This window comes from Strix aluco, chromosome 3 (genome assembly GCF_031877795.1).
Source record: "Strix aluco isolate bStrAlu1 chromosome 3, bStrAlu1.hap1, whole genome shotgun sequence".
Classification (NCBI taxonomy): domain Eukaryota; kingdom Metazoa; phylum Chordata; class Aves; order Strigiformes; family Strigidae; genus Strix; species Strix aluco.
Genome location: NC_133933.1, coordinates 6,032,115 through 6,048,026, shown reverse-complemented (window position 1 = coordinate 6,048,026; position 15,912 = coordinate 6,032,115). Strand labels below are relative to the sequence as shown.

Sequence of the window (15,912 nt, the reverse complement as noted above, 5' to 3'; positions counted from 1 at the left end):
CGCTTTCTGTGCTGGAGAGTGCAACGATGTACAACCTCTTTACGGCTTCTACAGAAGCCCAGAGCCAAGACTCAAAGTTTGCTGCTCGATTCCCTCATGCATGCATGTAAATATAGTTCTGCATAGGAAGAACCCTTGATTACTTCTCTTCTGTGATGAACAATGTGCAGTTGTGAAACTCCTGGATAAATGCTGTGCGTGTATACAGGTGCCTATTTAAGTAGAAATAGGAACTAGCCATCAGAACCCTTGGCTCTATCAGTCATGCAAGCGTAGCGTGGCCACAGATAAATCATAAAATGCTCTGATGTTTCATGCAAATGTGGTTCAGGGATTACGCAGGACTGGGTAAACAGCTGTGATACAGAAGTGACTATCAGATATAACTATGATGTTTAATAGGTACGGAGGTATTCTTCATGTTTTATAGATTTACAAAGCAGTCTTTCAAGACAGTACTCCATGAAAATTGTGTAAAACCAGGAAAAACAGAATAATGTACTTTTATGCTAAAAGTAATCTACATGGCTCTATGGATTTGCATTATGGATAAAAAGTTTTGTTTCATACAGCTGTTATTAGTAAAATCGCAAGACACACAAGAAAAAGAAAGAGAAGACTGTCTGTGTTTCTTCAGCTACCTGTGATCCACAGAGGAGTGTGACAGAGGAAGCAAACCAGAACTGCTGCCACAGCTTCGTGGCTGCAGACACAGCTGCACAGACCAGACAATGCCCACGCATCCTTTTTCGGAGAAAGGAGATTTTGCATCTACTGCATTTGACCATAGACCAAGCCATTGAAATGAAACAACTTTGAGGCTACTAAGAAGCTCTACTGGGGGAAAGAGCAAGAGCGAGGGAGAGTGCAGTTGTCAGCCTAATAACATCTTTACACAAGAGATATTTTACTCCCAGACTAAATATGGAATTGGGATGATTACTTCATTAAACCTCAGTTTCTACAGACCAAGAATTAAAATGGATTTCATAAGTTTGAAAACATCAGGGTTAGTTCAGGGATTCAAAATTGTCGCATCTATCCAAGCAAAACAGAGTTTTCACAATAAGTGAAAGGAAATAGTGTTACTGAGCGGCTAACACTGTGCACGGCTGGCCAGTCGCGGGGCTTTAGTACTGCCCACGTGAAAAATTAGCCTGATTCTAGTACTTTAGTAGCAAGTATTTTTAAGACCACATTAACTCTGTAAGCAATGACTCAGCAAAGTGAAAAAGACCCCAAACTCAAAACGAAAAAACCAAAAAAGATAAAAAAAGGCAGGGGGCACTTGATAATCATTCCATTTGCTTTGGTAAGCTGTAGTGAAGCAGCATGAACTCGCATCATTTCAGCCAGGTACAGTTTGAAGAACCATAGGGATTTGATTTAAAGTATTTATTCAGGATGCCAAGTCAGTTTAAGCAAAAGAGGGTTCGTAGGGACAGAGAAACTTCTGCCGAGCTATGTGCTACACCGGGGAAGAGAGGCAGGTGTAACGCACAAACTTCCAGGGTCATAAGACCTCTTCAGCCCACCAGCAGCACTGCCACTAATTTACTTTCAAGCCCCATCTGTGCAATCAGATATCTCTCCTCAGTCTTTCTTTTGTTGCTAAGGAGGCTTATTACAAAGGCCTTTAAAATGAGTTTTCCAACACACAGCCGATTTAAAAAACGAACACAACAAAAAGAAAATCCAGTGTGGTAGTCTGACACACGCCTATATTCTTCTCTGCTGTTTTAAGCTTTGATTACCAAGTTGTTTGTTTAATTTGTGGCATAAAAAGCATGGAGTGAAAGGAATTCTACAAAGAATCCTGGGATTGTCTGAACTGCCACTCTTGGAAATTAAAAAAAGGCAGCTTCGGTCGACCCTAGTTCTGTTTGTTTTCAGGGACTCAGCTATGCTCTGCCCAGCCCCATTTAACTCTAATGGGCCTTCCAGAGGCAGGAGGAAATCAGCAAGTAATCCTTGTAATCCCGCCATGGTATGACCCAAAAATTAGGGCAGAGATGTGTGAAGAGGCTGCTGCGTGGGGTGAGCAATTATCACAGTCTAAAATTTCAAAAAATCAGCATTCACTGAATTCTTCCCAGTACTTACAGCTAGACTTAACATTAGCCCATGACTATAAATATACAGGATACACAAACATGTATCTTGTTTGATCAGTTTCTATACTGGGGGTTGTTTATAAAAAGGAAAAAAAGAAATCAGATCTAGAACTCGAGTCATTAAAAATGGGCATTTAAAGCAGTTCTGGAAAAGCTTTTGTGCTGTATAACTACTCCAACAAAAACATGTTCTCTCAAAAATTAAAAAAAAGACCTGGTTTAGTATTTCTATCTTGGAGACTGTTTTAAAGACTTCATTTTCTCTGATTTCTTCTTCCAGTGATTATCAGAACTGTAAAGGTTATTTATTTTTTTTCTCAAGCTTCCCAAAATGTCTGTGGTAATATGGTTCTCGTATAAATCCACAATCATCTCCAGAAGTATTCAAACCTAAAATGAAGCCGCTTCTTTTATGGTTGCGTGAGCTATAAATAAGGATGTTCCTCTAAAAATTGTTAAAGACAATTGGCATAGGTACATCAAAACAACAAATTTGCAGTCAATTTCTAATGAAACAAATGTATCAAGCACAGATGTCTCGGGACACCAACATCCAGTTTTCTCCTGGCCAAAAATATACAGAAGATAAATATTATCCCTGCCTGTTGGAGTGCACAAAAAGTTCTGTGTACTTCGTCCTGTTTACTGAGACAAAGTTGCTGGATTCACTTTAATGGTGTAAACATTGCCCTAGGCAACTGGAAGATTATGTTTCAGGAAGAACTACATTTGTAATATTGTGCAAGCAGAGGATTCTATGACATTTCTATCCTCTGCTTCCCTCATACAACTGATGCAAATTTGCAATGCAGAACTTGCCATTCTGTAAATGTGGATATGTGCAAGTCAGCAATGAGGTAACCGTCACAGCAGAACAGAAATGAGTTCATTATAAGACACTGAAATAGAAAATTTAGGATTACACCACCTAACAACTTCAGTTAAAATGGTATCAGTAGCGACACCAATTTACTTCTGGTTATGTCATGACAGTTCATTTAGAACGGTTTTCTGGACTTGATGAAAAGTCAAGGACCCTCAAAATTTGCTGGGAGCAAAGAAGACAATGTGACTTGAAACCTGAAATTTGTATTTAATGTTGTCAATCTTATCTGCACTCTCTGATGGGCCCAACTGAACCCCGGAATTAAAAATGTGGTCTGAAACCCAGCTGTGAATTCTGCACTCGGCAGCGAGTTCTTGTTACACCGTGACATTAAGAAATCTGCACAGAGGTAGTAACAGCCCCGGTATTGAAAGTGGTTTAACCAGGGCCCTCTGGCAGCCTGCTCTGCATGGACTAGTCTCTCCAGTTTTGCTAAAAGGACTAGCTAGTTCCTGGCAAGGCTACGCTGTGCTTCCAGGGCTGCAGCTAGGGACAACTGCTTTGCTACTACCTTAAACTATTAAGCCTTAGAGGAATTACGAGAAATAAGCACTACTGGAGCCCTTCAGTTCTTACTGTGCTAGATTAGGCATGAGCTCAGTCTTACAGACACTGTTGAGTCTTTTGTGATGATACCGAGAGGGTGTTGCTTTCCAGTGCAGTGAAACCAGCAGCTTCAAGGGACAAATAGAAATGCTACCTAAAAATACATCTAATAAAATGTGTTAAAAGTGACACGTGATAAATAGAGGTGAAGGAAATGGCCACGAATGAGCCCAGAGAAGAGCCGGTTTAAGTCTGCAGTTCTTTTTTAAAAGCAGATCATACAGCCTTGTTTCTCTGTAGTTGGGTATGTTCCTAGAGTGGTTCTGTGTAGAATTTTTTTAAGAGAAGGTAGAAACTTAGTAGATAACAGAGAATAAATAAAGCTAACACAGCAGCACTGGAGTGGTGTGACTGGTGGATATGGCCCACCAAGCAGGCAGCATTAACTCCTTCTGGCTTAAAACCATTCCTAGCAGCTATGACCAATCCCACCACTCAAAACGAGGATAATAATCACAACAGATTTAATCATATACTGATTTACTTTGGTTTTCCAGGGTACATCAACATGTTTTTAGGACAGGAATCCTACCCAAGTCTGCACAGTTTCTATTTGGACCCTGTCACCTCATCCGAAATGTTCAACACTTCCATCGCAACTGGAACTCACCCAGCTGTGTTTTGGGTATACTGGTTGTGAAGCTTGATCGAGATTCAAGTTCTCGGAAGAGCATTAATATCAACAAAATGCCCTTGCCTGACAAACAGTAAGGAGTTTTCCCTTTTCTGCTCATGTGTCCTGGTGCTGAGCACTGCTAGGAAAGCAGCAAAGCAATGGGACAACAGAGAGCAGCGCACTACCTGTTACGGTACATAAGCCTGGGAAACCAGGAGTAAAAAGAAAAGGGGAGGGACAAGAGCAAGAGCTCAATTGCAAGTTGAAGCTTCTGGCTCCGTATAGAGGATCAGCTGCAGAGAAGAGCTGAGAGATTGTAAAAGGCTGGTTGGAACAGATGAGAAAAATCCGTCAGAAATGGAAAATAAGCAGGCTCCTATACACCTCCCATGCGACCGCATTCTGTTACTCAGGGGTAAGAACAATTCTGTCTTAGTCTGAATAATAACCCTGCTCAATTACAAGGTCTGCATAGGCATCCCTCAGCTAGTTCTTCAAACGAGTGCAAACCTACACAAAAGGGATTTTCCACTTGTGAAAGGAAATCCAAAGAAAATGTGTGATCAGTTTTTGTAATCACCTTCTCATCCAGAAGTCTTCCAGGCATTGATGGAATTGTTAAAATGTCAAAAACGAAGAGAAAAAAATACCCCAAACCAAACAGCCAGCCTTTGCTCAACAGCAGCTACTGCAGTTACTCTCAACCAACCAGCATGGAAGCAATGCTAAAGTGTAAAATGCCACTTGAAATGATGGGAGATTTTACAAGGCTGGAACGCCACAGAAGGACCAGTAAGTGTCCTCCTGGTCTTGCATGCAGAAAGTCAAATTGCATCTCAATTACTGCAGCTCTGACTGTTGCTTCCAAGGTTTTTCTAGAAGACAGTCCACCATACGTATATTTGATTATCACCTGATGAATACAGTAGTATTCATACAGATGTTAATTTTCTGAATTCCTGTGATGGTGTTCTGATATCCATCACCTCCTCCCCAGAAGAGCACACGACACATGATACGGCAATTGCCGCCTCACAGGAAACCAGAGAAGAAATGGCCATGAAAAGAACTGACTGGAGTATCTTTTCGACCTGTTTTTTCAGGCTGGGTTTTATGCCTGTTTTTAAAATTTCCAGGTATGATTTCCCTTAAAAATGCTAATTTTTGGTCCATACTGGTTTGTACTAATAGAAGGGAAAAGAAGTTGTGGGTCTTTGAGAAGTTAATGCTCTAGATTAACACACAGGCTTTCTTCTCCTTTCCAACCTCGCTGTCGTAGGAGGACTTTTGAGTTAACGCTCCCAGGATTGTAACCTACAGAGCCCGGAGCCATTGTGCAAAAAGAAAAAGCAGTACTGATTCTGCTCTCACCTGCCAAGCACCTGATGAGAAAATTGCAAGTTAACAACTGCCATGATTTCCATTCAGGTTAGTACGGTACTGTTTAACAAGCAAGAAGTCACTATAATCCTGTTTTTCCCGAAAGAGTAGGCCACCTTTTACAACCTTTAGGCAAAGAAATAAACTTTCATTGACTCTCTAATGAATTAATGGGAGTTTTATCTCCATAAGGCCTGACCTGCTGCAGGACTGTCAACCAGGAACTTAAAGAAGCTTTGTATCTCCCTATTTATGCACCTAGGTGAGCAGAGTAAATATAATGCAGACCTTAGAGAGCCTGTTTCTGAAAGAGCTGATCCTTGTGCACAAGAGCTCTGGCATTAATGTTGCCCAATGTTTTCCAGTTTATAGGACCAGGCTTCCCAGTTCTCAGAGTCCAGCAAAACTGCTGACATAGTTGGCTGACACATTTCCAAGTTCAGGTGGTGGAAAAAGAGGTCGTAGCAGAAGCAGTTACTGTAAAGACAAGGCAGGGAAATGTTTCCATTTCATTTATCTGTTCCCTGGGTCTAAACATTAAATGCTGTTACCAATCAGAGAAGTTTTTTGTTTCGTCCTGTCCTCCTCTGCAGTTTACATACTGTTCAAACAATGACGTTACGCTATTTACCTCATGCCACAGTCTGGGGCCCCTGTAGCTTCCCTACCTTCCCTTCCTAAGGCTTTCTGGAAGGCTTCTCCTAGCGTGAGGGATGTGTACAGTCACCACATGTTGAACACGTTTACTACCTTGGCCCGTCAAGTATTGGACCCGCACTTGATCCAAATCTGTTGGGCTTCTTAACATCGCAAGCCATCTATGACGTAATGGGGTGCAGCTTGGAGACAGCTTGTTCTCACCCGATCATGTTGGTCTCTCACCAACAGATCTATTATATCTTTACATACGTACTTCTTAGACATATGAAAAGGATGGTAATTTTGTGGGCTGGGGGACTATAAGAAGCCAGGAATTAATTTAACCAGAAACCCAGTTCTATTAGTGTATTGTTTTTATAAGTACATCTTAGGCAGAACAACATTTCAATTTATTGTTTTGGTTAAAAAAGACTGCTTATTAATGCCAATTTTGCTTTAAGGCTCTGAATTAAAAACAAATCACTCATTTTTTCCTCTTTCTAATCCTTGAAGTTTCAAGATGCAAGTGGCTTATAAGAGGCCATTCCAAACCCAAGAACAGTTTGAGGAATAACATATAACAAAGTTTCTTGCAGACAACTTTTTTTTACTCCAAGCAGCTGCTGCAGAAATAAACTGTATGTCTCAATTCCATACAGAAGACCACATTTTGAGCTGAAACTTAAAGACTTGTTCTCTTATAACCTTCAGGGATGGCTGCATTTTATAATAGCATACCAAAAGAGAATCTGTTCACAAACAAATTTTGCACCAGAAAACTGAAAACAGAATTTGAAATATCCATTTAATATCAACAAAGATAGTATGTTCCAAAATGGCAATAGCAAAGATGGCTTTGGTATCATAAATATGATGATACCCACACTTATGCAATCAACACTATCCAAAGAAAAGTTCAGAAAAAAATTGAAACCTGTGCAGTCGCTTAAGACAAAAAGTATATTACATATTTTATATATATATATTTATATATTATATATTTTTTATATATATAATATTACATTGCACTATATTACATTATATTCATTCTCTCTTGGTGCTATTAGTAGAGAGACAGGATGTTCTGACTGCATGTCATGGAAGCCAGGCTGAAACTCATCTTGGTTCAGTAAAATAATTTTGTGCAGCTCAGAAAAAAATCACACGTTAACGTAAATTTGTACCTGAATGTTGGGATTCTGCCCATTGATATCTGCTTTTGACAGGTCAGGGAAGTTTGGGAGATCCAGGAGAAAAGATCTGGGTCCATCTCTTTGCAAAGACGTATGTCCGTTTTCCTGCCTGAATCGCTGCTTAGGGAAGGGCCGGTGGGCAGCCTGGAGATCAGGGTATTCTCTTCTGTCCTCGGGGTTCAGGGTGAAGCTGTCTTCAGGTGAATGGTCATCTGCAGCGAGTGTGTTCTGGGGAAAAAAGCAACGCACTGTAAAACAACTGAGAGCGTGCAGTCCTGCCAGCGGCCCCGTCTCCAGCTTCCTGCCAATGGTGGCCACCGAGTGCGTACAGAAAGCCCTACACAGACCCATGGCTAGGTACTGAAACACACAGGATTTATGATTGGTATTTTCGAGGGTGCCCATGAGTTTGGCACCACTGGACCATACTGGGTTCCAGTGGTGCAAACCTGTAACCATCTGACACGAGACAAAACTGAGTCAGACTTGGGTGCTCAGCTCTTCCAGGTTCCTGTAACATTCCAGCCCCGCGGTGAGCACCTGCACATTGACACAAGCATCCAACTTAAAGCAAATCCGGAAACATGAAGCTCTGAAGCAACCCCCGGCAAATCAAATTATAGCACGTTAAACTTGTCCCTAAAATGGTCAAAGGTATGTTTATTATACACTGATTTAGTTTGCTTTGTTCCAAAGTAGAGCAAAACCACTGACTGCTAAGTGCATGTTGAAATTTATGGTATTAGAAGATCCTACCGCTGAACTGGCATCCTCCTCCCTCCCCTCAGTTTGCAACAGCTTCCATCTCGTTGCCTGTGTTCCTCACCCAATTCCTCTGGTCTTGAACATCTGAACCTTCCTTCCTCTGGGATCTCATTTTCATGTTTGCCTAATGGCGGGATTGAATTTCACCAAGTTGTGGGTCAGCGGTTAATGCTTTTGTTATTGTTGAGCGTACTTTCGGGTTTTGTAGTATATTACAGCAGGCTGCCTTCGAACCAGTAGCACTGCTGCCACTGCCTTTGACCTCACCAAGGAGATACATTCAGTATCAAAACACTCGCTCCCTGGGTTAGGACTGGCCTGGGGACTCAGGGAAAAAAAAAACAGCAGAGAAGTCAAATCTTCTTACGGCTACAAAAAAAATGCATGCGGCAGATTCAGCACAGGTTTTGCTTTTGACTCAGCTGAAAAATTTTAGGCTTGAGGTCTTAGTATGACTGCCTGGGGAGCTTTTATTTTCAGTTCATAAAGAGACAGCAAGCATGGAGAGGGTAAATGTTAAAGACCTATCTTTTAAAACAAGCACAATTAAAGTGGAATGGCCACATGTGGTTCTGGCTCTACTGAAGCATATTTTTGCCAGCATTTCTGGTTAAACGCAATCTCCATCCAGCTCCCCTGGCTCAAATTAAGCTAGCATACCTTTTGTTAGGCTCTCAGATTGATAACAGTTCCATTGCCTTTTCTTTTATTTTGTGTTTATTTGCTTAGAAGGTCCTGAATTGACATTTGAAGAGATTTTACACTATAATCTGTGCACATTACAGGAAAATATTCAGTGAGTTAAATAAACCAAGATTTAAGAGTTAATCTGGGACTAAGTGAAATCATCTCAAGCAAACACTAAGGTGATTCTCCTCTTCTTGCTGCACTGCATCTGTAAAGAGCAAAATCAGATTCAGCAGAATTAACGTCTTGGTATTTTCATGATCAGAATGGTTACACTTTGAAAGTGCCAAAAGGGTACTTTTCTACATCCATCTACAGCACAGATGCACAAAGTTCATTCTGAATTTGTGTATGTGTGCAGTGCTAAAAATGTATGTGCTCCTGACAGTCTACATTGCTTGAAGGCTAAACCAAGAACGTTCCTCTCTGTTGAAGACCAGGAAGGACTTTCAGATGCCTTTGGTGGGTCACCCATTAACACACCCCTTATTCAATATGAAGTAGAAAGCAAATCACACAGCAGCAAGCTCTGGGAAAAAAAATCGAGAGCCACTTAGCTAGCTTTAGGTTCCTTACCCATCTGCTAGTGCTTTAACTTAACACTTATCAAACAGAATTTAACTGCAAACTTCTTGGTGCATGAGGATTAAATGGCTTCTCAGTTAGGTCTGACTAACAACAAGGTGTAATTGTGCTGTTATTAAATTACTTCAGACAGGAACCAAAAAAAAAGTGGTACTTTACTTTTTTCTGGGGTATCATGCCCATAATCTTACCTTTATTAAAAATAAAGTGATATTTTATTAAAAAATAATAAAATTCTCACACACAATTTCATACTTTCCCTATCTGCTTGCCACTTCAGGAGCATCCCGATTCTCCACATTAACATACCATAGAGCTAGAGCTGGCCAAGGACTTTAGAGACCTACATTTAATTCTCTGATAAGACTCGCTGTGTGATCTTGGCAGGTCATGATCTGTCTGTGCCTCGGTGGGGATAACAGCACTTCCCTTCCTCACTGTGATGTTTGCGGGGAGCTCAGCAACTACAATAATGAGGGCTATATAAAAAGTTTTTAATAGTGTCAGACAGATGGAATATCACATGGAGTTAGTTAGAAAATTGTCATGGTGAAGTAATGACATCAGGCTGATCGGGCCCACTACCAAGCTGCTTGGGGCAGGGACTGTCATTAATTACAGACTGAATGAGTTGGGGTTGTTTAACGTTACAAAGAACAACGGAGGGGGACACAAAAACCGTCCTATTCCAAAGGCTGCTGCAGCGACGAGGCGGATGGACCACTCTGCTTGCTCGGGGTGGATACGACCAGAAGACCCCACGGGGTTCAACGTGAGCTGCACATTTCTAACAGCAGTGACAGCCAGTCGCGAGCTCAGACTTTGCGGGGGGACGTGGAGTTTGTCTTCAACCTGTCCTGGCAGGAATGGCACAGGTTAAATAGTGTCCCCCTTGCCTAAAAGCACTGTTCTCTCTTGCAGTCCCTCTCAGGCTAGGACAAGCCCACGCTAAGCCTCCTTGGGCCTTCTGCGTCATTCCGCGACGTAAGCAAACGGATCATTTCAGTCATCTGCTCACAGTACCATGAGCGAAAGACCATTTGTTTCCAGTTACTAAAACTAATACAATGCCTATTCTTTAGGTAGGTAATTGTTGGTGTAGTGTCTAAGCTGATTTGCAGTATTATTAGAAATGTGTATTTCTGGTACAAAGATAAAAGAGGCTGCCATAAATAAAAAGTGATCTTGAACTGCATGTGGAGTGAAGACTATGGGCTCACTCTGTTCTACTGCATTAACTCAGGCCAAGGCTCTTCCAAGGCCAATGGAAGGATGCAGGATAGCAGGATAGCAGGAAAAAGCGTGTCCTTCCTGCAACGCCATCATCCCTTCTGAAGAAAACGGGGTTTGTGTTCCAAAGCTAATAGATGAAATTTAATTTCTTTTTTTGCAGGGGGGGTGTACTCTTCTTATTTCTACATTATTTCAAATGTTTATACTTCACACTATTTATTTTTAGGTGTACACAATTTGTATTTCCGATTGCTTTTGGGAAAGCAGTGTTGCTTGCCTTCCTTTAAAAGCTATGTCACTTCATTCTGAACTACTGACTCAGTTTCTTTGAAGCTATGACATTTCTAATTCAGGCACATTGGTTCCTTACCCAAATGATGCATCTGCTTTAAATATTTTAAGATAAATTGCTTTTTTTCCTTCATTTAACAGGATTATCCACAACTTTTAAACTTTCCATTAAGATGATTTTAAGGGGTTACTCATGCTTGCTGTCAGCTACAGTTCTGCTGCCTCATGGGATCAGATATTTATAGAAGCTCCTAATACAAAAACAGCTTAGGATTTCTGAGTGTTCTGAGTGTGGACAGTATAGAAGGACAGGAACACATTATTCACAGCTGTGTGACAAGGCAACGAAATAAAACCTAGAGAGAGAGAATCTGCCATACTGCTTGTATTACAGAATAACACACCTTGCCACACCCATCACTGAAAAAGGGACGGCGATGTGTCATCTATAAACCGAGGAAGAAGAGAAACTCACAGGGATTTTGTGAGGATAACTTTAAATGTTGGTGATCCAGGCGGGCCTTGCACCATGGCAGGGTTTAAGGCACCAAGAAACAAACCTGCACGCAGGAAAAATTTCTTACCTGATACTGCAGTTTAACTTTTCAATAATCAAATGGGTATTTTAACTCCCTCCATTGCCTTCCTATTTTGTTTCTCCCTCTTGTCACGTTAGACATTAGCTGCAGGGAAGTGAACCATTTCTCTTCCCCGCAGAGAAGTTAAACAGAAATGGGAACTTGTAAAAATACCAAACTAGGGAAAAAGGGAATTTCTCTGCATTTCTACCAAGCGAGGAATTCATCTCCCTCCTCTCTTCCTTATTTTAATCCCACTAGTTTCCAGTTCTGGAAAAACAACCAAGACGGAGAATAAGTGAGGAATGATCAGAGCTCCAGAAAATATTCTGGAGCAGCTGCTCTTTCTCTGTCCTTCATACTTCTTACCTTCCTTCGCTCCCTCCCCACTTGCCAAACTAAGGGCACATTTGCAAGCATTGCTAATGATGGAGTTGAAAGAATTTGGGAAAACTGATGCAGCTTATCCCTAACAGCTCCCAGACAGCAAGGGAATCTATTACTAAATCCCTGCTGCAGCTACATTGCTTTTTTATTTCTTGTATACTCCTTTGAAATATCTTGTAAAATGATCTTGACAAGAGGTCTTGAATTGAAAACCGACAGTCTGTCAATGCACTTTCATGATGCACCTGTACAGCATCTTCAACCACCAGGAACAAGGAACGTTTATTTATTAGGAAACTTCACAGACGCTATAAAAGATTATATTGCTATCAGAGACAAAATGAGGCCTGGGGCCTTCACAGAAAACCATTACAGCCATTAGGACTGGTTTCATTTCCCACCTGCCTAAACAGATTGTTTTGATTTTGAAGGCTGTCGTGTGTTTCCAGGTTAGTGCTAAATGATCACTTTAAAATTAACCGGTCTGGGGAGGCTGAGTAACACACCGGGATACTACATGAGACTTTCACCTCTGCAGATCCAAGATCTGTAACGAACCTGGGTGAGCTAATTCCTGAGTTTTATTTATTTTTTTGTCTATCATGAGTATAAGCAGCACAGGCCCTAGCAGGAAGAAGTATGAGGACAGCGTTAGATAAGCAGACAGTGAAGTTAACAGCTGAAAAGCATTATCAGAGATACACGGAGAAAAATTTCTTTTATGATTAATGCCACATACAGTCCAGGCAGTCAGAAGACATTTGTTCTGTTCTTGGCTCTGTCCTGGATTTCTCATTTAACAGGCAAATCACTCGGGTTCTTATTTAATTTCTGTGTGACCAGCTGAAAGCACGCGGTGCTACTGAGCCTCACAGCTCTGGTTCCCTCCAAGGAGTCACCGGTGGTTTGTATCTCTGGAAGAAGTCAGACCACAGGGGTGTCACATCAACTGCTGAGACACTCCCATTTTTTCTTAAAATGCACTCGCCCTTCATGTTCACATATATCAATGAAGTGAAAGGCCTTACTTACTATCTTTAGAAAGCCGCACAAATTAATTGTTGCAACAATCAATAGCACGTTTTAGATAATCCCTGTTCATAAATAATTTAAAACAGACTACATTGGCTTGCGTGTACGCAATTGTTTTCACTAAGGGGCTCCAAAATTTAGCATCTGCTTTAAACATTGTGTAAATAGAAGATGAATCACTGATTACAGTTGATAATAAAAATTAATAACAATTTAAAAAAAGAGTTCTGTTTATCAGGGTGCATTTTTTAATAGTTCTCTATTTAGTCTGGCAAAACTAGTAAAATGACATTGTATCCAGTTCTTTCTGACTTGCAGCACATCTGCATGTGTGACCAAGCGGCTACGCAAAGACCAAACCCAGTCATCCCCCAGGGCACTGCTATGGGACACGGTAGCTTCAGGGGCCGTACGGCTCTTGAAGTGATTTTGTTTCTGTGGAGAATAGGATGGAATCGCAAATACTACTGCCATCAGGACAGCAGAAATTCAGAGCAGACATGCTGATCTGCAGTCACTGTTGGAGCAGAGGTCTTCCGCCGACAGCGCAAATGTTGGGTGCCAGTGGCAGCAGTTCGGCAGCAAGGTGCTTGGGATGCCCAAGTGTCTACCCAGCCCGCCACAGCTCGTCTTCTCCCGCATGCTGAAATAGCTCTCAGGAGCTGCGTACAGCAGAAGCAGAATCTCAAAGCATCAGGGCGTGTTTATCTCAGAATCACAGCCTTGGAATTTTAGGGGTTTTACACTAAAAACTTCTAGCCCTCACACCTACACAGAAAATCTTGAGTACTGAAGACGAAGCCAGGAGTTACGACTGCGGAGATCCCAGGGCGGTAGTGCTGAGGCCCCCTTCACATCTAAGGGCTAGTAAGTCCCAGACCACTCTTTCGAGGCACATGGCCAACACTACGACAGGACCCTCCGCAGCGGAGGAAAAGACTGTTGCCTTGCTGAACCACCTGAACCGATACATCCCAAGTGCCAGAGCAGCCCTACCGCCACTCCTCCCGCACTGAGCCTGTTTATTCACTTGCAGTCGTTGAGCTTTGGTCCATCCTTCGTTCAGCCTCTGGTTGGGAATTTCTCTCACCAAGCTCCCTGTCTCTTCCACACCATTAGTAAACAGTGGGTCTACATCTGAACTGCTCTGGCAGACAATAATTTTTCCTCAGAGCTCAAGGAGAAAACCAACCATATTATACTCAGATCTGACAATCTTTTGCTACATGTTGTGGACACACACTTCACAGCACAGCTATTTTTTTATGCTCTGTTGTTTGCTTGTATTTCATCTTTTCCTTCAACTGGAAAATACAAACAGTATGGTTCAGCTTCGAGGTGAAGAACTGCCAGTTTGTATAAACACTTTGATAATAAAAAGGACTTGGTGGTGATTACAGCTCAATGTCTGCTGGAAAAAACAGAGGCCCTTTAGCAAATTTTCTAACGTAGTACACACTGGTGCTTTGTTCTTCAGCAGATACTCAGCCATCCATGGGACGGCCAAGCGCACAGAATTAAAATCGTGTAGGGCTTTGACAGATGTTCAGTGCCGAGTTTTGCTTGTAGTTAAAAGATATTTTCAGTTGCCTAAGCTGGTGGTAAACATTTAATCGTTCTTCACGACTCCAAAGATCTTCCCTGCAATCACTGCCTGGCTGGAGCTCCTCATACAGGACGCATTGATTTAGTGGTTGAACAGGCAAACGTACAACTGAAGAGTAGCCCAACTATTCCACTCCAATAACCTGCGGTGCCAAAATGCAAATTCTCTGCAGTTCTTTTTAAGCTTTATTGAATAGTTGCATAAAATCAGTAGTATAATAAAGCTTTAAATAGAATCCATTTATACCATGGCTAAATTTAATTGAACGAGCCTAAGCTCACCCATCATTTGAAACCTGCATCATAATTTAGACATCAGGTTCCAACAGAATGGGAAAATCTGCCTTAAGCTGCGATCAAAACCGCAAAAGCAAAGGAAATCCAGAATATTAATGCTTTTTGTACACAACTTCTTGGTCAGGCTTTGCAGGCCAGCACACACAAAGTCAGTGTAAACGAAAGAGAACAACCATACATCTGAAATTATTTTCATGGGTTTTAAACTAGGTCCTTTTGCAAGTTTATTCCACTAAATCACTATGGCTAGGATTTCACTAGGTGAACCGGCTTTAATAAACGAAGTTTTCATCTCTCCCTAGCCAACAGAGTAACCTTACTTGAAACATTTTCAATTTCCAAAGTTGCCTTCAGCTGTTAGTTTCCAAGAAACAGCTATTCCCAGCCTCTGTGTCTCCCTCTCATATGCCACTGAATATCCACCCTATGCTTTCAAAAGTGTCTATGACTCTGGCTGTGTTAGCTGGCAGATGTTTTTAGAGACTAGAAAGTGTTTAGTCCCTGTGGACTAAAAGTTACATGATGACTTCATCACATAAGCAAAAGCTAATAACGGGAAAGCAAGAAAGCAGACAAGTGTTATATTCCAAAAACATGATGTTTCCTGTGCTTCTGGCAATGCTACTTCTGTGCCTGAAAGAAGGCAAATCACTTGAGTCTTGATGCTCAAAACATGCACACCATCGAATCACTGCGAGATGACTTACTTGACCCTCCCTTAGCTGCCCTCCCCACCAATACTCGTTTTTCTTTTGATGGAAGTTAGAGGGTGAAGGCAGAGGAAAGGCAGTGGTTGTTTACATTCAATATCTGCGCACCACCTATATGCCTCACAACACTCCCTGGAAGGGGTTGTTACTACACCCAGGAGTTTACAGCAAAACAGCAGCAGAAATCTGAGCGGCTGCCTCAGGACCACGCACCTCCGCTCCTGCAGCGAAGTATTCTTTCAAGCCCGAGTGTACTGTGTTACCCTCTCCATTTAGAAAAGTTTGGAGACTGGTACTCGAGCAACTGG

General features: G+C 41.7%; 1 protein-coding gene across 1 annotated transcript in view; it reads right to left on the bottom strand.

The window, feature by feature from the left end:
• The window catches only part of ISM1 (isthmin 1), a 41,344-nt gene that overhangs the window by 11,610 nt on the left and 13,822 nt on the right, over positions 1 to 15,912 (bottom strand). Inside the window, exon 2 of the mRNA XM_074820583.1 lies at positions 7,426 to 7,662. Coding sequence (XP_074676684.1) covers positions 7,426 to 7,662 — 237 coding nt within the window. The remainder of the gene's footprint in view (positions 1 to 7,425; positions 7,663 to 15,912) is intronic.